The sequence below is a fragment of the Rhamphochromis sp. 'chilingali' genome, assembly GCF_963969265.1.
Source record: "Rhamphochromis sp. 'chilingali' genome assembly, chromosome: 7".
Classification (NCBI taxonomy): Eukaryota; Metazoa; Chordata; class Actinopteri; order Cichliformes; family Cichlidae; genus Rhamphochromis; species Rhamphochromis sp. 'chilingali'.
In genome coordinates this window covers 16,554,017-16,581,033 of record NC_137934.1, presented here as the reverse complement: position 1 = coordinate 16,581,033, position 27,017 = coordinate 16,554,017, and the positions used below count along the sequence as shown (strand labels likewise).

The window sequence follows — 27,017 nt, the reverse complement described above, 5'->3', positions numbered from 1 at the left end:
GACCCTACAATAATATATACAGAGAAAAACCCAACAATCAAATGACCCCCTATGAGCAAGCACTTTGGCGACAGTGGGAAGGAAAAACTCCCTTTTAACAGGCAGAAACCTCCGGCAGAACCAGGCTCAGGGAGGGGCGGGGCCATCATTTGCATACTTTGCCAAATAATGTTCCCTGTTCCTTCAACAATAATGAAGGAACAGACTTCACATGACCATAAAATAGCTCATTAGTCAATTTCATTTTAAGCCTCTGAAAGTTACAAATGGTCAATCACCACGTGTAACTAGGGTTGAGTTGCTAAGAATCTGGTATGACTGCATAAAATAATATTTGATACATATTATTTTATCTGCCTTGATCTTGTATGGTTGTGATAGATTCAAATGAGCTATTGAGCTACCTTTGGGAATTTAACAGTGTCTTAAAAATATGTCTGTTTTGATTAACATCAAATAATTGGTAAGCAACAATTCATCCTCAGATAGATACCAAAATGCTCCACAGATAGAACTGCAATCACTAGCAGCAATCAGTGTGGGGCCACTTAAACACCTGTGACTGCATGAGGTTAAAGGCTGCTGATTTCTTCAAGCATGGACACATTGTCTAAATTCCTGGAGGGAAATGGGACTCATAATAGACCTCCATCTCAAATCAATTACCAGTTTGCGGGCTCACGGATCCGCCTGCCTCCCTGGAGCCTCTTAAGCGTGGACATTTTTATTCGGCAAAGCCGGTTTAACCATCCTCTCCACCACCACCTCCACCCTCCATCACCTCAAGGTCTAATCACTCATCTGTCCGCAGCTCTGACAAGTGTTGTGTTAACCATTAGAGAGGGACAGCCACACAGAAATACTGTATGGTCTTTATAAGCTTGGAAGTGTGATGTGAGAAATATTTCAAGGTGCTGCTGAGATGTCTGTCAGAGTTTCTGCAGTTAAAAAACAAGACTTCAGGAAAAACTGTCAAAGAGAAAAAGAGAAGAATTTAGGTACCGCTGGCCTTTAGGTTTACTTTTTTAAGTTTTCAATCTTTTCTACAATTCTCTCCTTGTCTGGTAGATCGCACACTATCAAATCTTGGGTTTTGACCCCTAGCGACTTTACTCGCCATCAAAACATATCATTACAGCTTCACTTTTTCTGTCCTTCGGTTTCTTTCAGAGGTGCTCTGACCAAGTGGAGCCCTGCACTCTCATTAATACACATACCTCCACACACGACCTGCCTCTGCATCCCACCTGCCATGTCTATTTGTGTCTTCTGCCTGTCTATGCCTTTTTTTTCCATCCTTACCCCCTCTCTCTCCTCTCACACTAGATCTCCGTCTGTCCCTCCACCCACGCCACACGCCTCCCAACCATTCCCCCTATTGCTTTTCATTCCCATCTTTTTCTTCTTCTCTTCCTTTTAGTGACTTTTACGCCAGGCCCGAGTGTCAGGCTGGCATGTCTGACAGGCTGTGAAGTGGCAGCCTGAGGGTTTTTCCTCAGCTGGAACAGGACCATCTGCAGTGCAAATCCTACTCTAGCCCGAACTAGGAGGTGAAGACGGAAAGGCCACCAAGGAAACAGTGGCCGATGTACTGTCAGTGCTTCGCCGCAGCCACTGATAAGCTGAGGTAGAGTGAAGCCTGTCGAGGTACCGTAAATGTTTCTGGGTTTCAGAGCAGATACAAAATTCAGGACACATCACAGTATGTATTAGGTTTGCATCCACGTAAACAAGTAGTATATGTTCCTGTATATATGTTATGTTTGTTCGGAATATGCAACTCAACACAAGTCTTGAGATACTGCATGTATATATAAATAGTATCTACATGTTTAATACATGAACAGCATATATTTTCTGTTATTTCAGCACATTCCCATCTCAAAGTGTGAAATATTTCTCTTCACTGTTGGCATCGGACAGATTGCTTGTCATCGTCTGTGACTTCATACACCAGCAGTGATTTTTAAAATGCAGATGAATTTAAGTGCTATAAAATTAAGTAAGTCACAATTTTATAGACCAAAGTTTCCCATGTGGAAACTTTGTGCTTTGAAGTTAGTTTTTACTCGGTTTTTACTTTGACATTAAGTCGTTTTTTAGGTTTAGATGCTTAAAGATTGGATGGGTTGAGTAAAAAACATTGCAATTGGAATAAATAAAAATGCTTGTTCATCACATTAACTCTGCATGTTCAAAATTATGTTTACTGAGCATGTTTGCAGAATCCTTAAAAAGCAGTACAGACATGCATTTGTCTGATGGGAATGACTTAAATGAAACAATAGTATTTGTTTTCCAAATTAGAAATGCTTGCTTTTCCTGATGCCTTTTATGCAAAGGATTAATAAAATAGCCAAAGTCTTTAATTCCTTATTAAAGAATATAATTTTTCTTTGTCCCATTCGTCTATATGCTACTAAGTGTTCCTTTGATGAAGAAAGCTAATAATCTACCTCAAGTCAGACACTATGCATTGGTATGAAAACAACCAACAAACCATAGTCTGAGGTTCCAGGAATTTCAGCCCATTCATTCTAGTTTTAATCCATAATCACTGATGATGCATTATCTGACAACACAAACAACAAAAAGTGTGTTTAAAAATATCACAATATTCATTATTCTACACCGTGGCCATTAGTCACAGCTTGTTAGCACTGCACAGAGACCTGCCATCTTCAGAAGTTTTCTGATGACTCTGCGGTGGTTGGATGCATCAGCAGGGATGATGAGACAGAGTACCGGGCTGTGGTCGACTCCTTTGTCACGTGGTGTGAGCAGAATCATCTGCAGCTCAACGTGGCAAAGACCAAGGAACTGATCGTGGACTTCAGGAAGACCAGGAAACACTTGACCCCTGTTTCAATCCAGGGGGTCAGTGTTGACATTGTGGAGGACTATAAATACCTTGGAGTACACATTGACAACAAACTGGACTGGGCTAAAAACACCATGCACTTTACAGGAAGGGCCAGAGTCGTCTCTATTTTTTGAGGCGACTGAGGTCCTTCAACATCTGCCAGAAAATGCTGAGGATTTTCTATGAGTCTGTTGTGGCCAGTGCGATCCTCTATGCTGTTGCATGCTGGGGGAGCAGGCTGAGGGTCGCAGATGCCAACAGACTTAATAAACTGATCCGTAAGGCCAGCAATGTTGTGGGGATGGAGCTGGACTCCCTCAAGGTGGTGTCGGAGAGGCGGATGCTGTCCAAGATAAAGACAATGTTGGATAACACCTCCCACCCACTCCATGACATGTTGGTCAGTCACAGGAGCTCGTTCAGTGAGAGACTGAGATTACCGAAAAGCACCACTGAACGACACAGGAAATCATTCCTGCCTGTGGCCATCTCCCTGTACAACGCATCCACTTAACACACTGTTTGCTGCTACAACTACACATGTTTCTTTTCCAAATATTTATTTATAAGTGACTTATGTATGTATGTATGTATATATATGTATATATTGTACTATTCTTAGTTAGCGTATTGTCTGTCTTGTCTTAATGTTGGTTTAAAATGGAGCACTGTAACAAAAAATAATTTCCCCCAGGGATCAATAAAGTATTCTGATTCTGATTCTGATTGGAACCCCTGTGGTCTTTTGCTTTAAATTTCAACATAAGGTTCCGACTTTTTAGTCTAGCCATTCTCCTCTAGCATTTCTGCCCAGAGAGGTAAACCCTTGAGACTGTTGTGTGTGAAAATTCTTGTAGATCTGCAGTTGAAATACTCAGGTTGGCCCATCTGCCACATTCAAAGTCACTTTCATCACATTTCTTTCATATGCCTAAAAGCATTTGGTTGCTTATAAGACATCTGCATTAGCAAGCAGTTAATGTAGTTACTGGTGAGTGTGGTGGTTATTACCTCCTGATTGGCTGCTGTGAGCTCCTCCTCCAAGGCAGACACCCTCTCCAGTGACACTCGTAGTCTCTCTCTTACCTGAAAATCACAAAACATGAATCACAATCTGTCTGTAGATCCTTTGTCATGGGCACTGTTATAAGCCTTCACTGCACTTAATTCCACTGGGATGGACTGATCTTAAAAGAGCCAAGCTGAAAAACGCAATCATTAGCTTCCTCTCTCACCGCTGTTAAAATCCCAGTCCAGGAAAGCAAGGGTTAACACATCAGAAGGTGCTATCCTCTTTTCCTCCCTTAGCCTTACAACACCACTTTGCTGGGGCTTCAAAGTAGCATTATACGGCTCTTACTGCTTTAAAAGCACCATTTGCGGAGAGGAGATTCCCCTTCTACACTTCTCCCTTTGTCTCTTTTAGGTTCATCATGGCTGTGATGGAACAATTACTTGCAACACATTGTGAGTGTGCACCAGATATGAGAAGAGGCTGATCCTCTGTGTCCACTCTGGGATATTGTTCCAACACGGGACCCCATTTGCCTGAGCTTATATTACCTTAAACAATGTGGACGTTGGACATGTGTTATAAATGTTGGCTTTCGGGGGGGGGATGAATGGATTACAGGGGGAGTGCTGATATTACACAGGAGGCTAAGGTCATAAATCAGCGGGATGTGAGGAGAAACACTGAGTGCGACATGTAAAGGCTTAAAACTAGAAAATGATAGCATGAAATCACACAAAAGGAAAATAAAGCACTGTTAGTATCATCTGGTCTTAAATGTTTTATCTATCCATATACATTATAATATACTATAATATGATAATTAGGGGGTGGAGCCAAATCTGAATCCAGCAAAGCACAACTAATAAGTTATTACAAATATGTTTAACATTTAAAATTAAACATAATGTTTTGGGGAGAAAGAATACATACAGTATAGGTGACTCAAAAGTAACAATGCAAAACATTTTTTCCTGATGGCTTTTATTTTCTTTCTAGATCTGTAGTATGTGTAGCTGAGGTTTTTTTCCTGGTTAGCTCCTGCAGCTAGCTAGCCAACTGGTTACTTCACCTCCACACTGTGCTAATACTCACTCAGCTTGCCTTTGACATGACTAATGACACCACACTGCAGAAATATAACACATTAAACCTAATTTTTCAAATCATTTTTTTTAATCGTCAGCTACACTTTTCACAAACCCACTAATTACTTGTGCATTTATGAAAACCAAAAAAGAATTTTAAATGTAAATAACATGTGACTGATCCAGAATAAACAAAAATACATGTATTTTTCTCCAATAATAATATAAAACACACAAGTAATTAATAATAATACAACAGAGAAGGGACATACAACCGAATCAAAACAACACATTAAAGTCAAACACATTAAATTTGGTAAAACTGAAAAAAGCCAACAGTTACACATTTAATGTAGATATTCTGACAACCTTACCTTCTCATCTAGGGCTTTATGGTGTTCAAACAAGGATTTGAGTGCTTTAAGAACTTCGACTTCACTGGAGACCCCTGAAGGAGACTGAGCCTGCCTCTTGACCACAGTCATACGAAGTGACCGCTCGTGTCTGGACACCAGGCACTCAAGATGTTCCAGCAGTAACTAAAGGGAAGAAATAGGAGAAATCAATGTTATTATCAACTCTGAGAACTGCTGAAGAATCCAAAATATGAACATTCTGAGAACACAGAAAGCCACGGCTCTTGTTCTTATTCTATTTATGGGTTTTTTTCTACAAGTGCTAGAGGAATGATTTCAAGTGTGCTTGATCAGGCTCAAAAAATGTTTCAAAAATCAAACATGACTATCAAAAAAACATTATATACATGCAACAAAGGCGATTACTTACAGAGACTGAGTCCTTTGGGAAAAAAGAAAAAATTGCAACAAAAGTGGTTTGGTGGCTTGGCATGTGACCAACATCTATTATTATTCTTAGTATCATCAAATTTTTTTTACCAATTAAAATGGCCATAATCACTATTTACATTCTCATAAACTGTTGTGAGTTATTACCAAATTATGGTATAAAAGTTCAGAATCACTGGAGAGAATGTTTTCCAGTAAGAAAAGTTTGCTTTGTATTCTTGCAACGCCTCATCAATGTAACTGTGCGAACAATGTATATATAAAAAAGGGGGCAGATAACTGCAAAGGCAACGCTGTCCTTTCAACAAAAACACACAAAAGTGTAATCTATGTTGCGAGGTAACTTGTCAAGTCAACAGCCAGCAGAGTGCTACACAAAGACAGAGAAGAAATGCGGAGCTTGGAGGCAGGCTAAACAAAAGGCAACTACACAACAAAAACGGGGAGTAAACAATCATGTGTGTTATTCAGCAGAGATAAAACGTTATTTGTTACTGTAGCCTGCTCAGGTTCCACTGTGAGATCAGTGTAGGATCGTCTGCTTTCATTTCATTTCCCCTAGTGAGGCAGATCGTGACACTTCTTTCCCTCTCTGATGTCGTCCAGGGCAATAATAATATAGCCTCGAGATAATGATCTGGTTATAGGCTAAAGTTACAGCTCAGAATGATCTGTGTGCTCTTTCTGACCTTACTGGTTATATTCCCACCATACCTTTAACTGTCCAAACATCTCCATCTGAGACTACCTAACATAGTTAGCTGGTGTAAGTGTATTCCATTGCAAGTGTATTCCAAGTGTAAACCATTGTTATTAAGTCAAAATACCACTGACATCTCTGCTGAAGTAAAAATAGGCTAAATTATTAACATAGATCTGAGTAACCATGAAAACTCCTTAAAATTGCCAATACTGAGGCAGCTAGCCCTCAAGCATAACTGTAACAAGTAACAAGATTTTTTTTCTTTTTTAATTTTATTAGTTTTTTAATTTTTTTAAATTCTAAATGGGACCATAATTTAGTAAACTAAGCTCACGCTGTGGTCAGCAAAGTTTGAAACTAGAGTTTGAGAGTATAAACTCCTCAGAAAGCTTTTACTAACATGATAGATGAAGAAAGCCAAAAGGTAATTTCCCAATGTTTTTGTGTTATGCCCCGCTGGCTATTTAAAAGAATGCAGATTTAAGGCTCCTTGTAGTCTTAATCTTTGTGCCAATAGCACTTCTGGTTTGACTTTTAATTTTTATATACAGTCATGTCAAAAAGACAGTTTTCACAAACATGCAGTCCTGTGAAAAACAAAGTACACACCGACTGCTTCTGTACGAATTAAGATGATAGGTAGCAGCTTAATGTCAGCAACACGATGTCTCCATCTTCCCAGACATCCAATCGAATTGAATCAGGGGTCAGACTGCGCAATGCTCAGACGAAGTGCAAAAATTTGTAAGAGCTACATCTACATTGGCCCTACAAGGATCTGTTAGTGTTTAAAATATCGCTTTATAAAGAATATGGCAGCACAGCTCAGGTTTGTAAAGTTGCATCTGAACAAATAACATGTGTCCTGGAACAATGTCCTTTGGACAGATGACACCAAAATAGAGACAGACATCTGCAAATATGTCAAGCACGGTGGTGGATGGTGATTTGGGATCACTTTGCAGGCCTGAACACCTTACAGCCATGGCTGCCAAAAGTAGTTCTGGAGCATGATTACAGATTACAGAAGTAATAATCGTGCTGTAGATGCCTTCTTACTTTTAATGAAGTATTACAAAGTTTATATTATGAACTTTTGTTATCTTAAAGTTTCAAGTAAATTTGGCTACCACTAGCCAAAGTCAATAGATCCTTTTCAAAATTTCCTTTTTGTGCCAACTGAGTATACTGACTACTGTGCAGCGCCAGTAGTCCAACATTTAGAACAGGATCGATCTTTTCATCTAACTGAATTTCCCAAAATGTAAATGTAAAAAGACAAGAGTGCTAGCTTAGAATATGATATTCTTCAATATATGGTTCCAAATAAAGTAACAGAAATAATCAATAGCATTCTGACTCATTTTAATGTCAAACACACCTGACAAAACAAACCAAAAGCAGCAAAATCCATAAAAATGTTTGATTCCTTTTTTATGGGGGGATGTCTGCAGGATCCTAAAGATATATTTTCAATAGAAAACACTGGAGCAGGCAGAAGTGATCAGAATCTCTGCAGGAGTGAGGTGTAAGAGTCGAACAATGAAAACTTGCAGTGAAAAGAAGACCCCTGCAGAGCACTGCTGTATGAGTGTAGTCTCTTCATTTGTCTCTCTGATTCAAGTGTCCCTGAGAGATCCATCAACATCCATCATGTCTACATATATAATCCTGCACACTCAACAAAATGCCTACTGTTGATTCAATCAGGAAGTCAGTGTTTACTCAACAGCACCCCATTTCCAATCTCGTTCAGTAAATATTTTCATTATTTATCCGATCTTGTTTTTTCTGTCTCTGTCTCTACATCAGCTGCCGAAAGTGGGGTCCGTGACCCACGGCTAAGTGGTGCACAAAATGAGTTGTTGTAAATCCTAAAATGTGGCATGACATTGAAAAGTGCATATCTAGACAAGGATCTTTTATGCCAATGAAGCAGGCATATTGGGTCCATTACTGACATTATCTTTGTGCCAACAGCTACTCTGATGCGACTGTGAGACATCACGTAAATCTGTCATGAAATCACTCACTTCACTCGGGGTACAACAGACTGTTCTGCTGCTGCAGAGCTTGGCTTGTTAGCCAGCTAGCTAACTGGCCGGCATAGAGAAATATTTGAGCCAGACCACGTTGTCAAGTTACGGTTCGAGGCCAAACTGAGTAAGAGCAGCAACAGAAGACCAGATCTGAGTCACGCTTTCTTAGTTTCAAGCAAACAAACCATGATGCTAGCCAGCTTGTTCATGGTGTAGATTGAATTAAATGATCCTTTTGTAAAAGCGCATGTGTGGAATTTACATGCTTAAAACTGCAATTTGGATTTATCAATATAAAACAGATGTAAAGGACAATGTTTAAAAGGTTTTATAACACAAAGAATTTCAGTGGCATTTGAACTCAAATGCTCAAAGTAATTAAATAGCATAATTATTACATAATGAAAATTTTAAGCTGATGAAAACTGATAATTTTTGATTAGCATGAACCCTTTTACAAAACAAATAAGCCCCACCTAAAAATATAAATTCAGAGTACTTTTATTGGTGTGGTGGCGATAAGTGACCCCGCTCCCCTTGTGATTGCTTTAATAAGTAACAGGTCGCCATGATCGCACATAGTTTGCAGCGCAGACACTGAATTGACTGTAAACTAGAGCTTGAGCTTAACTGATATGAGTAGATATCAGCTACTTGCAAATATATTGATATCTGGATTTTTAACTTGCCAAAAAGTAAAGATGAAATGTTGTTACACATATCCTTCAAACTTGTGCTTCATCCGATATATCCGAGTTTTTAATCAATAAATATCGGTATTACTTGCAAAAATCTCATATTAGTCAGTATCTACTGCAAATACCTGAAAACTACTCACCAAGCAGTAGTAAAAGTGAAACGTGTGAGGCGAACAGGCAACAGAGAACTTTGATCTACAAAGTAAAAGTTGTGGCTTTTGAAGTGTTTTGGTTGAAGTGGTAAGGCACGACTTTCTCTTTTTCCGATTTGCCCCAAACGTTTCCAACTTTCAGCTAACAGAGGAAAACGGTGAGTGTTTGCAGACAAGTCTGCATCTCACATGCAAACTGTTGGCAGTCTGCTTGAAACCAAAGCAATCATGGTTTCGGTGCAGCACCCTTTTGGCGACTGATTTCACCTAGTTTGAGTGAGCAACCTCCAGCAGCCGCTCACTCACTAAGGGTCTACACATTTTCTCTGCTAGCGACTAGTGGTTGTGAGATGGTCATTAACTGGTCTCTAGGCTTTAGTGAATGAGACCTAACATACTAGTTAGTTAGTTTGAGTTTAGTTGCTTAATTATGTTTGATTTCCATTCTGGTAACTCTGTAAAACTATGAGCAAAGTGCACAACTATGCCTGCGATAAAACAGATAGTACACTAATCCCCTAAGTTGTAGCTGGTGATTTGAAAATTTATCAGTTAAAACACACGAAAGCAATCAGTTATGAATGTTAGTTAGTCTTGGCCCCTCAAAAGTTTGAAAACTCTAGATCTTCATCACATATCAAAGACTGTGATGCTTAACCCACAGCCAATAAGACCAATCCCATACTCATCACATGATGTTGCAGGTTCCCACGTCAAATGACTGCCTGTACATGTCTTCCAAGATTTAATTATAACCAGTGACAAAACCAAGCTTAATTAAAATTTGCTTAGTAATTGCCTGTTGGAGAATTTGAGGTGATAATAAAGTGCGAGAGTGAAAATGACTTTTGTCTGTCCTCCTTTCTTGCACCTCACCTCCCTCTTTTCTGTAATTTTCCATCAGTGCTGTGCTAAAATCTTCTGTCTCCACCAGAGGAAGATAGTGCAAGACTGCAAATACACACTTCATCAGCATTGGGATGGAAAGCAGAGTCTTATCTATCAACAGCAGAGTGTGCTTTAAAAAGGCAATGTTTTTTATTGAAGATACTGGACTTCAGCTGATCCTCTAATGTTTTTTTTTAGCTGCCCCTCCCCCACACCAAATTCTTTGAACTGGACACTGCAGGGCATCAGTACCATTTGGACTTAGTTTTACTGTTGAGCAGCCATCCATGTGAAGTAAGTGGAACAATTTTCAGGCAGAATGTGGAGAGCTAATGAGGTGTGCCTGGGCACAGGAAATAGACAGTGTGCATAGTTGCTTCAGTGCTTTTGCAGCCTTAAAACCGTAGCCACCAGATAGCTTAATCTTCCTCTGGATGCTGCCTATCGCAGTGTCCAGCAGGTTTTTTGGGAAAACTTGAGAGCAACTTGTGGAATGCATAAAAAAAGGATTGAGTATGAAATGCAGAAGCAGCTTCATTTCTGGTTTAAAATGTCCAAACATCAGTTTTGTTTGTTCTTATTGCTCAGAACTACTGAATTCCAATGGTCATATTAAAATAAGTTAAGTAAGGAAAGTTTAATAAAGATGTATAAGGATGCTGTCCTCACCCTGGTGTTGTTCCTCTCGGCTTTGAGCTCAGATATCTCTTCCTCTTTCTCCAGCAGCTGTTCCCTGCAGGCGTTCAGCTCCTTGGTCAGTGCTGCAAACTCCTAAGCAAGAGAAAAGACAGAGACGGGTAAGCATCACACAATACTTGGGACAGCTGCTGCTGGCTGCATGTAGTGGACGACGAATGAAATCCAATCAGTGAGAACAATTACCACAACTATTCTTCAAAGCCTTGTTTCTTTGCCAGAACATCAGCTTTGCTCTTTGTCTCGGTTTTCTGCAGATGGATACTGACAAAAGATATTTGCTCTGGCTCAACTACATTTACAATTACAGCCTGAGCAAACTGCCAGTCCTCCTCCAGACCCAAAACACATACAGTCTTCTGGTGCTCTTGTTTTCTTAAACACACTTTTGATTCAGAATCTCTCAGAGGGATTCTGAGCTATACCTACAGATCTACAGCTATCATAAACAATCTTCAGAAGGGGAGGCTGTCGCTTGGGAAGGCTTCAAAACCTTTGTCCCTGTCATTCTGGTCTAAATTAAGCATAGCCACAACAAACATTTTTTGAAGCAGGCCAGAACAGACAGGTAGAAGGAAATCAAACAGAGACAACAGTGACACTGCGACTCATGCGTTTCAATTTAGAATAGACTGACGTGAGGCAGTAACTGACACGCTCGGTGTTTGATTTCACATTTATATGGGGGGAAATATGTGCACGTCTGAAGTACTGAAGGAACTGATGCAAGTATGGTGTCCTTCGCAAAAGACTACAGGTCGAAGTTAAGCTAAACTTTACTTTTCTAAACTGCTCCAGAGATGCAACACATGAAAGGATGCTGATTTATTGAAGCACCAATTATTAGTTGATTTTACAGAAAGCTAATCATTAAAAAAAAATTAGAAAAATTTGTATTGGAACAAAATATTTAAAAAAATATGACAGATGTGGTTTTGTCTTGTTAAATGGCTTTTCTGCTACTTAAGAATTGAATGAGTATACCAAAATATCATCGGTAATAATAAGTTGCAGGTCATTTACTTTAGTTATATATACACTTCCTATAGAAAAATAAAGGAATACAAATTCAGTTTTGAAAGCAACCAGTTAAGTACAAGTGATCTGTCTGTCTGAGTACACGTTGTAATTTGGAATCTGTACACCAGCTGTCCTTCAGGAGTCATGGACAATAACTCAGTGTTACAGACAGACTCCAGGGAGTGGAGCAATATTGTGTCTCGTAGCTACAGCAGCGCATCAAATCCTTATAGATCTTATAGAGCCACAAATCCTCTTCACAAAGAAGCCATACACCAAGAAAATCCTTAAAAAAACTCTCACTTTGTATTGTGAGGGCAGACTTCCAAAGAGTCAAGCCAATCTGGGATCAAAGAAAAAGATTTTAGGTCTACATTTAGAACAAGCTGGGATGGTGAGTAGAGAAAGAGCTGAAGTCCATCGCCTCAAGGGATAAACTGTGTGAAATCCCTGAAGCAGCAGAAAGGTGTAATATTGAAGACCAGAGTATTCACAAAGGTGCTTTATTTTTATCACCTGATATATTGAGACAATTACATCCATGTTCACACTAACATGGTGTCATGCTTTGTTAGTAACACAGAGAAAATTCACGATACAAAGATCCAGAGTCATCTTGTGGGTGTTGTTTACAAATTAAAAAAATATATATATAAACAAGGATGCTGCTCGATGATTGCATTGAATTTGGCGACGGAAGGAAGTAGCTGCAGTGACTCCAGAGGTTTAACATGCAATACCACAAACCTCTGGCCAAAGGTGATTGCACATGTCACCTGGTGGGAGGCAACCTGTCTCCAAACAAATCGTTGTCTGACTCAGTAGTCAGTCCAACTGCCAGCATGCTCCAATCACTCTGAGTCAGTCTGCACCGATGATTGCAACTTGTCTGTGATGTGTCTTTGCAATAGCGTACTCTCCTCAACTGGCTGCCAACTATTGCAGTTTTGTTCCTGTTATAGTCTTATTTTGGAGTTAAATCATTGTCCTTTAGTGAATTGTGGAGGATTTTCTAAACTTCTGTTGCAAATGAAGTTCTTAGATTCTTATTGTAAGTAGGTAATGTGCATTTTATGTGTAGATTTATCAGTTTCCCAACATATTATACTAGATTGATTGCATGTAATTGCCAATTTGACCCCATTCATTCACAAACTGATAACATACAGATCCCCTTTTATCACGATCTTGATAAACCAAGTCATTCTGAACACGTCGACTGGCTGCAAGTGATGATCGGTTCATTGCAGAGAGTCAGAATAATTTTGATCGAAATAAAGAGTGAAATTAAGTATTTAATTAAAATTAAAAGCAGATTTTGTGTTGCTATAAAAAGCATGTGTGAAAATACAGATTGATAAATGAAGATCGACACACAGCTTCCCTAACCCGTGCGTCTAATAAAATGTTAATTAGCCACATGCTCATTTTGCTTATGCTAATTAGCCTTGTGGAACTGCTGTAATTAAAAGTACAAAGATTTTTGATGTAAAAATTGAACCGAAAATCCATCACAGTCATGGGAGTTCGCTTTTTGGGCCAAAAACCAAACAGTGAATTTATAGAACTGTGCAGCTCTTTTTATTACATGCACAATATTTACAGAATGGAAGGCATAACATTGTATTCCTGCTTAATGTGAATGTGAATATAAACAATAGGTTTTTTTAGGCTCTGGAAGGCATAACATTTTTCTAAATATACCACAAAATATTAAACAAACTGTAATCACATTAGTCTAAGAAAATGCTATGACATTCTTTTTTCTATTTAAATTAACTATAGTGTCTTGCTCCAAAGGTCCTTTCAAAGTCCTTTCAGCTATTGTTTGACATTCAAGATTAAAATGTTAATTAACTGTAGCGTCTCTTAACTTAATTGTCAGTCAACAGCTGGAATCTGAGTGCAATCAAGAACTTAAAAAGAGTAACTAAGGCCTAATCAAAAACAGCATGCTGTCGGTGGCAAAAGATCGTATTTATTTATTCTTTTTTTTTTTTAACTGCGATTGCAACGGGAAAAAAATGCACTGCTAGAATATGACATATTTATCTAATTTAACCATCCAGTGCTTAATAAAGCTGAATTATAACAGGCCTTGTACGAACACATCTGTAAGAGTAGCAAGTGCATAATAGTTGAGAAGTCAAAGGTTAAAAAATGAAAAATGTTAACTAGTGTATTTGCAAATAAAGTTAAGGTCCGCTAAGCTGTTACCATAGAAACAGGAGATAGGGGAAAATGGTGGCATGATAAACAAGTCGTCTCCATGGGGAGTTGACCTACTGTATAACAACCCAACAGAACAGAAAAACATTTATAATGGATTGCATTTATATAGCGCTTTTCAAGGCACCCAAGGCACCCAAAGCGCTTTACAATGCCACTATTTACAATGTACACTATTATTGTGTATTGTGTATTTTGTTGTACAGTTATTTTATTTTCAACTTTAATTTATATATTTTATCTTATTCTTCCCAGTTAAATTTACCCTTCATTCTAATTTGTGTTGTACAGTTATTTCATTTTTAACCTTAATTTATATTTTATTCCTTCCTAGTTAAATTTACCCTTTTTAATTTTTCATATTTATTTCCTATCTTATTCATAGCCTTTTCCTTTTTTGTTTTCTTTAGGTCACGAGCAGTTGTCCAAGCATTTCACTACATATCGTACTGTGTATGACTGTGTACGTGACAAATAAAATTTGAATTTGAATTTGAATTTTTATTCATTCACTCTCGCATTCACACACTGGTGGGTGGAGGCAAGCTACAGTTGTAGCCACAGCTGCCCTGGGGCAGACTGACAGAAGCGAGGCTGCCATATCGCGCCATCGGCCCCTCTGGCCAACACCAGTAGGCGGTAGAGTAAAGTGTCTTGCCCAAGGACACAATGACCAGGACAGGGAGCCCGGGGATCAAACTGCGACCTTCCGGTTACAGATACGCTTCCCAACCCCCTGAGCCATGGTTGCCCCATTTGTAGGACTTTAAGATGTATTTTACTCATTTTTAATATTATCATGATTCCGACGATTCCAGATTGCCACATTTATATTACATTAAAACAATGTTATGCTACATGTCCATTGTCATCTTATTATTTTGCTGAAAATGATCCCCAATAGTGATAATCACAGTGTCACATGATCATAAATTAGAATGGGAAATCATATTTTAATGATGTTCCAACTTGTGCAGTAGGTCAGGCCCAAAAAACAAGCTCAGACTTCATAAATCTCCCTCCCACGGGAATGTAGCTAATCACAGTCACCTCCTCTTAAGAAAGGGTCCTTCTGCAAATTGCACAATTTGCTTTTAATGCTTGTGAGACCTACAAGCCCCCTGCCTGTGCTCCAGCAGTGCTGGTAAGCTTCAACTTCCTCAGCAACAGACTGCAATATTCTCTCTCCACAGCTCATCTGTGAACCCTTTGTCTCAGGACAATCCTTTCTCATAGAGCTGAGTTAAAGTAAAGGCCATAACCCCAGGGGCAAGGAAATGTTTCTAAGACAATCTCTTTACAAAGGCCAAACTGTCAGGACCATGACAGATTGTGTGGGCCTACTGAAGCAAATTTCACAGTTGTGCAGCTTGTACAATCCAGTAAAATGATCTCTTCATTACAACAAAAGTCAAAGTGAAAAGAAAAGAGGAAGAGCAAAAAAGTTTGAGCTTCTTTTGCATTACATATATTTAACAAACTAACAAATAATGCCTGGTGGAACCGCTCACATTTAAGGCAATTGTCAACCTGAGTATTAAAAAACTTAAATAAATTTGGGTTATGCATTGATGCACATGACATAGATAACTTGTGATGGCACCTTTTATGAGAGGAACTTTCAGTTGGAAACCCTTTTGCCTTGAGAGCTGCCTTAATTCTTCTAGTCGTAGATTCAACAAGGTGCTGGAAACATTCCTCAGAGACTTTGCTCCCTATTGACATGATAGCATCACACAGTCGATGAAGATTTGTTGACTGCACCTCCAAGGTGTTCTATTGGATGAAATCTGGTTACAATAGAGGCCATTTAAGGACAGTGAACCCAATATCATGTTTATCGTGACATTGGGGTCACTGTAGTTTATCGCATTATTTAGATTGAGTTCAGCTGTGTGTTTTTCCCCAGGTGTCTCCAATCTGCCCTGATCTCTTTTTGTGTATTTAAACCCTCAGTTTGCTTCTGCTCTTTGTCACGTTCTCCTTCATCCCTCATATGTTGTTTTTTTTAAAGTCTTCTTCCTCTGCAAACCCTAGATTTAGGTGATTTTTACTCACAACTTTCTTCCCAATTCTGATGCCTAATTTGAACTTCAGCAGGTCATCCTGTATAAAAGCCTAAATGAACCGAGTTACTATCATGTGATCAGCTGATTAGATATTTGCATTTACTGGCAGTTTAACAGCTGTACCTTATAAAGTGGGCAATGAGTATATAATGTAAAATCTGTAAAACAAATAAGCAAGGAGGAATGGTAATATTTTAGCACATTTCATAACAGGTGTCTTGTTATGCGTAAAACTATCAGGCTAAGCATTTTTGCATTTTTATAAACTTAAATATTGTATATTTAGAGAAAACATCTGTAACCTATACACCAGCATCAATAACAACACTGATATGAGGAGAAACATAAACCAGAGTTCCTTATGGTACATTCGAGACACAATGAATTATTCACAGTAAAAATGCAGCAAATGGAAGTTTGTTCCCATGCAGTGATTTATATTTTGCTTTATCTCCCAAGGAAAATATAACCTGGTGAATTTTTATTCCCAGGAAACACTACTTCTAGGCGTTGCTCTCATAAATAACATAAAAATGGACTAGCAGCACAGAAAAACTGAAGAAGAAAAAAAAAAGAAGGCTGGGTGCACTGTGGTGGAAATATGATTCAGTGAGCAGAGAATCAGAGAGGCGCAGCGGAGTCGTGAGATATAAGATGCACATGCTGAGGGGCTTGCGTGACAGAGCATCTTCAGCGCATCAGTTAAGAGAACTTTCACCTTACAAGTCACACAGAGGTAGAGGGTTAGGGTGATGTACAGTACAAACACACAAACACACACACAGACTGTTGGGGCCCTGGAGACATTGGAGTACTCTATAAGGGAAGAGAAATGCTGACGTTCCTGAATGCTGTCAGCTGTGCAAAAGAGCATGTTTCTAATAAACGATTTGATTTAAAAAAAAAAAAAAAAAAAAAAAAAAAAGGAATTTCTACCATATCACATTTTCCATGTATTAAAAATATCTGCAGTGCCAATGTACAAATGGAGTGGGACTTTACTTGAAAAATAGTAACTGGATTCTTTCCTGACTCTGTCAGTCGTTTCTAATAGACAGAGGAGGTGTCAAACATGCAACCCAGGGGCTAGAAATAGACTGCTGGGAGGTCCAACTGGTGTGAAAATTAGTTATTTTCTTTAAATATCATGCTGTAGTACTCCTGGTAGGTTTTCAATGCTGCACCATAAACTAAAATGAGTTTGACACCCTTGATAAACACTTATTTCTATGAGAACAGCTTCCAACAGATCAACATTCAGCAGATCTATTTACGCTTGAGTGCCTTGTCTCAGTGCTTTTACTCCAGCTACCTTACAGCACCAATAGTGACCAAAACTAGCCAACATGAAAAGTCCACCAATCACAAACATCAACAAAAATGACCAGCACGTAGCACAAAAGACTCCAACACAAACTCCACATAAGGACAAACCTGAACACCAGTTACATCCATCTCACAAACCACCACAATTTACTGTAAGTACAAAAGTACTTGTGTGAAGTACAGAAAGACAGTTTTCTTGTGATACATTGTATGAACTAATGAGAATCGAAATCCATTGAGAATGAGAAATCTATCCTTGACCTCGAGCACAATTTGGGCAAAGACCTATTCAATCAATGTAATCAATGTGTGCAAATTTCATGACTAATACTCTCTGAACATCTGGTCTTTCAGGCACATGATCTAAACGCAAAACAAAGTCTGTATCAATGTTAGTGAATTTAACCACGTGGCAGCTAATGGTGAACATTATCCATAAAAAAGCCAGTGTTATTTAGAGATCTGGAGAAAGCCAGTGGCAAAATGGGTGCGACAGGACCCACTTGACTATAGTCAAGAGCAGTACTTTTACCTCATAAAGAAACCCTTATTTTGTTTTGGGCATAAAAAAGAAACAAAGTTTTTTTTTTAACCTTCTAGCTATTGTTAACTAATGTGTGAATGTTTACCAGGAGTGGAGAGGAGCTGGTTGAGGGCTGGGGTGACACTGCGCCCTCCTTGAGTTTATTGTATACAGTATTTCTCCCAGCCCATTGTTCCTTCACTGGGCTGGTTTCAGTCATTATGCAAATGTACTGTTTATAAGATTGGGGAAACCTGCAGTCAGCTGAGACTGAAGAAGTCACTTAGATGAGTGACGAAACGTTTCTCCCACAAAACGCTACGTCCAGATGAACAGAATCAGCTTTTGGAGTGTATACAATATTGTTACAGTGCAGCTATGGCTCCTAATGCTTTTATTTGGTTGTTATTTGATTTTGCAATTTAAAACTGCAAGCTATCTAACTTAGAAAAATACTATCCAGGGGTATATGCTTAGCTAATAATTCTAACTCTCTAACCAAATTCGTGCACTCAAATTTACAGTTAGTTGGCTGTAGCTGTAGCTCGCCTTCTTGCTAATATTGTAGCACAATCAAAACTGAATGGAAATGATAGTTGGCTATTTTGCCAAATTACTTCAGTGCCTAGTCCTTTTAAATGAAAGCCTTTACTTGCTCAAACAGTAAAGAAATTGTTTAGAGAAATTCCAAAACACATTAGGTTGGGCTGAATACTAACTGTAAGGTTCCAAGGTTGTTTCAGCTTTGATGAAATGTTACTACTTTATTTTACTGACCATACAAATAGCTGGGAAATATAAAATTCCTCTTGGATAGGCTGACATATTTGCTCCAAACCCCTCTCAGGCACGATTTTACCCATGACCTGGTGGACCGCTACCCCACCACTCCTCTCCTTTTCCTACTTCTCATTACCTGGGCAAACTGCCTAGCACTGCAATATGTCAGGTAGTGTGTGTGTGTGTGAGTATCAATATTTGTGAGGAAGTCTGCCTAGAAGGTGAACTCTAAATGAAATGGTGGACAAGCCTTCCTCCCTGAGTGGGCGACTGTCGGCCCAAATTACAGCTATTTTTTTTTTTTTTTTGAAACTGAGGTGTGCTTCTGCAGGAGAGTCGTGCTTCCGGGCTAAAAACAAAACCTGGCAATTGTGTACTCTCAGGAGAGAAGGAGAAGTGGTGGCATGATTGACGGCATGCTGATTCATCAGGTGAAACACAGAGAAGAGCTCACCCAAGCCTGTAGCCAAGCCTCAGAAATGCCTGAGCAGAAAGAGGTGTTGAGAAATGTTATCTTAAATAAAATTCCTAAAAGTTTGAAATAAGACTGAAGAAGAGTCAAACAGAGTTCAAACGCTCTTCCGCAGCATACATTAAAACAAATTATGGCAAATTTCATGGAAAGAAGCTCTAACTGCAGTACAAAGGGACCCCTTTAGTGAATGCATCGTGGCTCCCATTTAGTGAGTGAAAAACACTCTGGGAAAGTACCAGATAATGAGCAACAAGCATAAATAGAGGCATTTCTATCATATTCGTGCATTCTCAAACATAAAATCCAAGCTGTAGAAATTTAATAACAGAGGTATATTTACAGTGTGACACCAAGAAGAAGACATGATAGTCTCTTTATGGGATGAAACTTTTAAATTGTGTAATGAGAACTTTGTGGCTACGGTATATCGTGACTCTAATTTAGTCACTTTTTTAAAATAAAATACTTTCCACTCTTTAGGATTGCAGGATCATGTTGTTTACAGCTACTGGTTACAGAGCAAGCACCTGCATTACGGTCACATATACTATCAATGCAAGAAAAAAGTCCTCATGTAAATAAGTGCATTTCTGTATTGACATTTTTAGTTTTACTTTCTTATTTTTTTGCTTGTTTCTTTTAGTAATTTATGCTTGATTTTTCCGAGAACTAACAGCAAGTACAAAAACACAAGTCATACATTTGGTTGAGTCAGACAATTGACATTTGAAATGACTGATTTACAGTTTCTAGTCTATGCTCAGAGTCCGTCACACCCTGCAAATATGAAAATACACAGAGATTGGATAAACATGTTAAATATTATCCTTGATATATGATATAAGGAGAAAAAGGCATGCTAGTGTATATAAAGCAGCAAACTTCAAGCTGCTTACCTGAGCTGCCTGATGTTCATTTCTCTTATATTGTACATATATTGTATTGTATTTAGACAATGATTGGTGTGGATGTTATTTTCAGCATTTGTGTTTCTGAGGTTTGACAAGCAATAGGTCACTGTGACCTTCTGTCACAATTAATGAGTGTTGTTTAAATGTTAATTAGAGCAATGTTCCTGTTGGTGTGCAGTATATTTTGATCTGGGAACATGACAACAAGTTGGATCTCTGCTTCCCACTTACTGTTTGTGTAAGTGGGACCTGCCTTATGTCTCCAAGGTTGCATCTGAACAGACATTTGGAACAATGTCCTTAGGAGAGACAAGACCAAAGTGGAGATGTGGTTGCAATGCACAGCACCACATTTGGGGAAAATCCAACAAAGCACATCAGCACGAACACTTCAGACCAACTATAAAGCATGGTGGTGGAGGGGTGATGATTTGGGCTTGTTTTGATGCAATAGGACATGGGCAACATGAACCCCTCTGTATACCAAAGTATTCAAATGTGAGGCCATCTGTCTGAAAGCTGACAAAAAAATGTGTGATCCAACTGAACAATGATCTCAAGCACAGCAGCAAATCTATAACATAATAGCTGAAAAAAAAACTTGTAATAGCCCAGTCAAAGCCCAGATGTCAGCTTGATTGAAATTGTGTAGGAGGACTTTAAGAGAGTTACGCATAAAAGCCTGCAAACCCCAATGAATTACAGTAACATTGTGAAGAAGAGTGGGCCAGAATTTCACCAAGACAATGTGAGAAACATTTACTTCAATTTGAAATGATAATGAGATGAGAATGAAAACAATGTATTGCTGCTAAAGTTGGTTCTAAGGGTGACTGAATCATAGGGTTCACTTAGGTTAGCTGGCTTAGTTTTTGTTAAATATATAATGAAGTGGTGTGATATGCCATTGACGTTGGATTTAAATATTTTTAGAACCTTGTAAGAACCTGATTTTTTAATTTATTATATTCTGATAAGTAAAACCTTGGGAGTTAACTGAATACACTTTAATACACTTTATTTAATTCATCTAGTAGATGTATTACTTAATTTAAACATTGAGCAGAAACAACACCAATCCACCGAGGGCCCCTGCCAGCTATACTCTTGGCCTACATCTTGCTCATGAACAGGGACTGGTCACAGAGATTGTAGATCGGACACTCAGGAGCCATACATGCCTTGCAGAAGAGCGATATAAGAATAAAAGCTCAGCCAGTAATCTCATTTCCTCAGCTTTAAATATTCAAGAAGGTTATCCACGCGGAGCGAACACAGCGTCTGCTTCATTGTAACACACAGGTGAGTTAAAGGTAGGTGACTGTTGCATCAGCATCCAGCATGCTTTCATCAGTGAGTTCTCTTTAAGCAACAGTGTAGCTGTCTTTAATCTGTGCAACACCAAGGACACCCACAGACTCTACTGACAACTGAGCCACTGCTGTCACGCTGTCTAGTACTTCCAGAACCTACTGTGTCTGAGAACCTCAAAGGCATTAATATTGCAGTATTTGTGGGCTCGCTCATTCCTCCAACATCGTGTTCTGAAGCCATCACAGCTTCAAGCAGTGGCTCAGACCAAACACCATGAAGTACAATGATTCACTATGAATGCAAAAAGAGTATAGCACTATAGGACTACCAACACATAGTCATAGGTTTTAAATTTGAAACATGCCAGCAATGAATGGATCGACAACTAAATTCACTTTTAATGCCCTGATTATTATTATTATTTATTTTATTTTAATTTTTTTTTGTGTGTAATTGCCTGTTATTATTATTATTATTTATTTTTTTTTTTTTTTTGTGTGTAATTGCCTGTTATTATTATTATTTTTTATTTGGACAAACTGTTTAATAAACAAAGGTAAAGGAGACAAAAGAGCTAGGATGGTAAACAAAGAGCTTGTATCGCTCGGCTATGAATTTAAATTTTAATGACAATATATATAAAAAAAACAGTAATAAAATGAAGAAAAAAGAAAACATGCACTTGTAGATAGGAAAGGATCGCCTCAGGTGAAGAACAGCCAACATAAACGTCTGACTGAAGAAAAAAAAAAAAACACATGAAAGGTCACTACAGGTGTTTGTGTAAATAGTTGTGTGTGTGTGAGTGAATGAGTGTGCGAGAAAGAGAGAGTGTGATGGTGTTGAGGGTAGGAAAGGTGTGATTTACAATAACCTTTTGTTGGCAAGGTAACAGAGGTTGTCTGTGCTGTAAAGTCCCCTTGAGGCCAAATCATAAATCTGAAAGTGGAAAATACAGCCTGGCAATTTACTGCCCTTCAAGTGCCTAATAACTAATTCTGATCCCTGTGAACTCCAGTACGAGGACCTGTCACACTCCCATAGCCTTTCATCACAGCGCTGGCTTTAAACCTCTAACCTGCAGAATCCATGAGAATGTGAGCCGCGTATGACTAAAATTTGTGAAAATTTGCTCGTCTTCAAGGAAATATAAGAATGAGTCTCACTATAGATTCTAAATGAAAGAGGTTTTTCACCTCAACATATAATACTATGTTTACACAGGAGCTATCAATCAGTTTTCAGCTATACAAGAGTAGTTTCACTCGAGTCACAGTTTTTTTTTGTTTGTTTTAAAAGAAGTATTATTAATCTTATAGTTAATCTTATAATTTTTTAGAGCTCTCTTTTCATCTTTCTTCTGATTGGCTACCCACGGTAAAAAGAAGAAGGAGGGTGGGGCTGTTTTGAAATGACCATATTAGGAATATCCACTTTTACTGATGTCAGATGATGCTAAGAGGAGAAAAAAATTTGCTTTAGTGCAGAAACTTTGAACTCACCATATTTAACATGCTCATCTATCACTCTAATAAAACAGAAAATACTGAAAATACATAATAAGCCCATTTCAAATCATCATACATTACTAAAACAGGTGATTTGTTTAAATCCAAAAGTGTCCGTGGCTTTTAACATTAAGGGCTTTCGGATGTGGAATAACCTGCCAGCAGGATCAGTATATCACCTCTTAAAAACATCTTTATGTAACTGGGTTTATCAGATTTTACATTTTATTAACTTTTTATTGTCTTTTTTAAAATCCCTTTTCAGTTGCTGTTTTTATTCTTTATTATAATTCTTTTACTTTTATTGCTTTAAACATCAATTTCCCCATCTAATCTGAATGTGTTAATATGGTTGATCTTTTTGTTTAAATTGATAATAGTTTGCTCGTCTCTCGAAGGGGTTTCTAAACCCTTTTGTTAAACATCTTCTTTGTCTATTCTGTTAAGTACTCTACAGATTTCAATGCAAGACACCCTACGAGACCACCCATCTCCCATGCTACAGTTAACAAACTGCTTGCTAAGTTTCGTGAAACTAGTTCAGTTAATGAAGAAACATCAGTGGCTGTCCTAGCTTCATTCAGCAAGAGCCCACAGTGTAGCACTCGCCGCATGTCACTGGAGAGTGGCATTAGTCAAACATCCCTTCGGCGGATATTAGCTACTCACAAATGTCACCCTTACAAACTCCAGCTACTGCAGCATCTCAACGAGGATGACCCAGATCGGTGCACAGAATTTGCAGAATGGGAAAAACAAAAATTGGAACAAGACCCTCAGTTCACGTAGAAGATTTTGTTCAGTGATGAGGCAAACTTTTATGTGAATGGTGAAGTTAACAAACAAAACCACCGCTATTGGTCTGACACTAACCCATATTGGATGGATCCCTCCAAGAAGACAAAATGCTACATGATGATGTGTTTCCCTCTTTATGCACTGAAGCAGGCACGTTCCCTGAGTTTTTCCAGCAAGATGATGCACCACCACATTATGGGTGCCAGGTCCGACCATTCCTAGATGAACAGTTTCCTGGAAAGTGGATTGGTCGTCGTGGGCCAGTTGAAGTGGGAGAAGAGGGTTGCATTGACAATCCAACACAATGGGCAGCACATTGAACAGATTGTAAATAACCGATGAAAGAATAAAGTTACGTTGAAACCAAGCACACCATTGTTTTTCTTGTGACATTACCAATAAGTTTGATGTGTCACATGGCCCTCTTCCTGTTGGAAAAACAAAAGTTGTATCCAAGATGGCCGACTTCTAAATGGTCACCACCCATCTTGAGGAGTTTGCCCCCTCACATATACTAATGTGCCACAACCATTCCCATGTTATTACGGTATCCATATTAATGGCCCACCCTGTATATTGGGAATAAAGAAAAAAAAAATGGAGCCCAGTTCCTTGTATATATATACACACACACACACATACTTGGCCAATAAATTGGATTCAGATCTTTAGATAATTGAATTAGAAAATAAAATGGGATTCTCTGATAAAAAGTCACAAGAGGCATAAGAGAGAAGTCTGCCTAGAAGGTGAACTGATGACAATCTTCAAAGTAAGAAAAAGCTTTCTTAATTTCTTCATGAGCTCGATTGCTAGTTTTAGGCCATATTAAATAAAATATAAAGCTAATTTAATAAATTATGGTCATTATTAGAGTCAGAAAGGATTATCAAGGGTATGGTCATCGGATAATAACTCCCTAACCAGTCGGGGGAGTCATTTTTCCCCAAGTGAGCAGGGATTGCCGGGGGTCACTGATTGGTTTGCTGATTGGTCTTTGTGACTGAGGCCCAACTCTAAGAGAGGGCAAAAGAAAGTATACTACCATTTCTAGCTAGTTCGTGCTGCAGTACACTGCGTACCACTTGAATATTCATAGTATTTGAGAAGAAACAATACTTTTATAGGCTCTGGATATTCAGTCTCCATCTTCTAGTTTAAAAGACATATCAATAGGAATAACTGTTACAGATATACTATGAAAATCAGATGCTTTGCAAAAGAAGACGTAAGCTCCTCTTACACATAAGAGATCTACCTAAACTTGAGCGTGTGCATGTAGTGTGTACATGTCTGGGGATTTCTGTCTGTCTGCAGATAGCAAGGTCAATTAAAGGAGCAATGAGCTGAATAATAAGAAAGTTTATTTGACTTTCATATGGAAGAGGCTATGAAAGTAAGCATCCAAGATACATCTCTTCTCCAATGTGTGAGCTCTGGACTTGACACATTCAGCTCCAGCGTATGGTACAGTGATAAATTGATGCCACTGCAATGCATGGCGATGCTGTGCACGTATTAGAAAGGTCAAGGAGGGGGAGCGCATTTTATTACCAAACGAGAATGCCTACTCTCTGTTTTCCACATGTAATGTTCTGGCTAGTCTTCTCATTTGGAGCCAATAACATCAGGCATCCAGGCAACAACAAAGCTGCACATGGCTGTGAAACACCCAAACAAGCATAGCCCGAAATGTCAAAGCATCTATCCTGCATTACACATGGACCAAAGAACACCCAGAAAGTTGTTTTGTCAGGGACAAAACAGCAGCAGGGTGGCTCATTCATGTTGTCTGTTCATTGGCTGGTGACCCAGTGTCATCCTATGTTGGCTTAGCTGCAAAGTAGGATGTCTGTGGAGAGCTGCAACTAATATTTATTACTGCTAATGTCAAACCCTCTGGCTCTGTAGGTTTCTTTTTAGTTGGTTTTATTTTAAACAACAGTGTAAACATGCTCACAGGCTGAGAGAATACTCATGAATTTGATCACTTTTTGTGTTGGTTTTTCTTTGAGCGTGTTTGGCTGCTCAAATGCTCTCTTGAGCTTGACACATTTTTAGAGATCTTTCTCATATATCACTCATATAACATGCTTTTCTTGACAGCTTACAATAAATTGGCTCTTTTGACTTTAAATTTGAGCTATGGGGTCATCTGTGATCATTTTTCATTTATTTATTAGTGAATAACATGCCTGTTTATTTTTTTTAATTATTATCATTTTTTAATTAACTATCCATGACCTGTGCAAATTTGTAAGGTATTCAAATAAATTCAATACTCCTGAGACTCTACTTAATATAAAAAAGTCACCAGTTTTACAAAGACAAGCACAAAAATTAACAGCACTGAACTCGAAAGATGAGCGACACTTGAGAGAAAATTGAAATGCATTAATTCACCAGGACAACCTGAGATTTCAAAACACTTGATCAAAAGTTGCTTTGTTTACTTAAGCCTAATCAAATGGGTAAATTACAGCAGAAATAACAGTCCGATAACAATGAGTCAATGATACTTATGTCATTTAACATAAAAATTCTCACCTCCAACTCTACTGAATTTATCCGAACTACAGCAAAACAATCCTCCATCCCTTCATCCAGCCATTGAAGCACTAGATTGCCTCTTCAGTGAATGTGCTGTGCTTACCAACTTTCCACTTTTGAAGGTTGCTATTTTAACAAATGCGATCTGGTCGTGCACAGGGGGCATTCATGGTTGAAGGTTTAAAAAGAGACAAAAACGGCAAATGGTAACATTAAAGAAGGTGAAAACAGAAACTGTTTGTGATAACGAAACTAAACGGGCAACTGATCGACTTAGATAAAGCCATGCTCCACAACACTAGACGCTCAGAATGAGACCAATCAATTGTTACTACAATTACATGACAGGAGACTGGACATTACTGAGATGAATGCCACAGAACATGAGCTTCAGTGTAGTAAATCAAAGTCCAGTTGCCAGATAAGCGAGGCAATTTTAATTCGGCAGATACCAACTGAGCAACAGACCAGTTTGGTGTAGGCGAGATGCCACATTTGAAAAATTCATCAAACAAGTGGTGGGATTTACAAAGATTACAGTGGGCAGAGAGGGTGGGCTTTTCAAGGAC

At 38.6% G+C, this 27,017-nt stretch overlaps 1 protein-coding gene across 6 annotated transcripts in view; it reads right to left on the bottom strand.

Annotated features, from left to right (window-relative positions):
* Positions 1 to 27,017, bottom strand: part of ppfia2 (PTPRF interacting protein alpha 2) — a 188,181-nt gene that overhangs the window by 43,192 nt on the left and 117,972 nt on the right. For all 6 annotated transcript variants that reach the window (XM_080886013.1, XM_080886014.1, XM_080886016.1 and 3 more), the window contains 3 exons: positions 10,919 to 11,020; positions 5,338 to 5,502; positions 3,875 to 3,949 (listed from right to left, as the gene is read on the bottom strand). In XM_080886013.1, the coding sequence (XP_080742139.1) occupies positions 3,875 to 3,949; positions 5,338 to 5,502; positions 10,919 to 11,020 (342 nt within the window). The remainder of the gene's footprint in view (positions 1 to 3,874; positions 3,950 to 5,337; positions 5,503 to 10,918; positions 11,021 to 27,017) is intronic.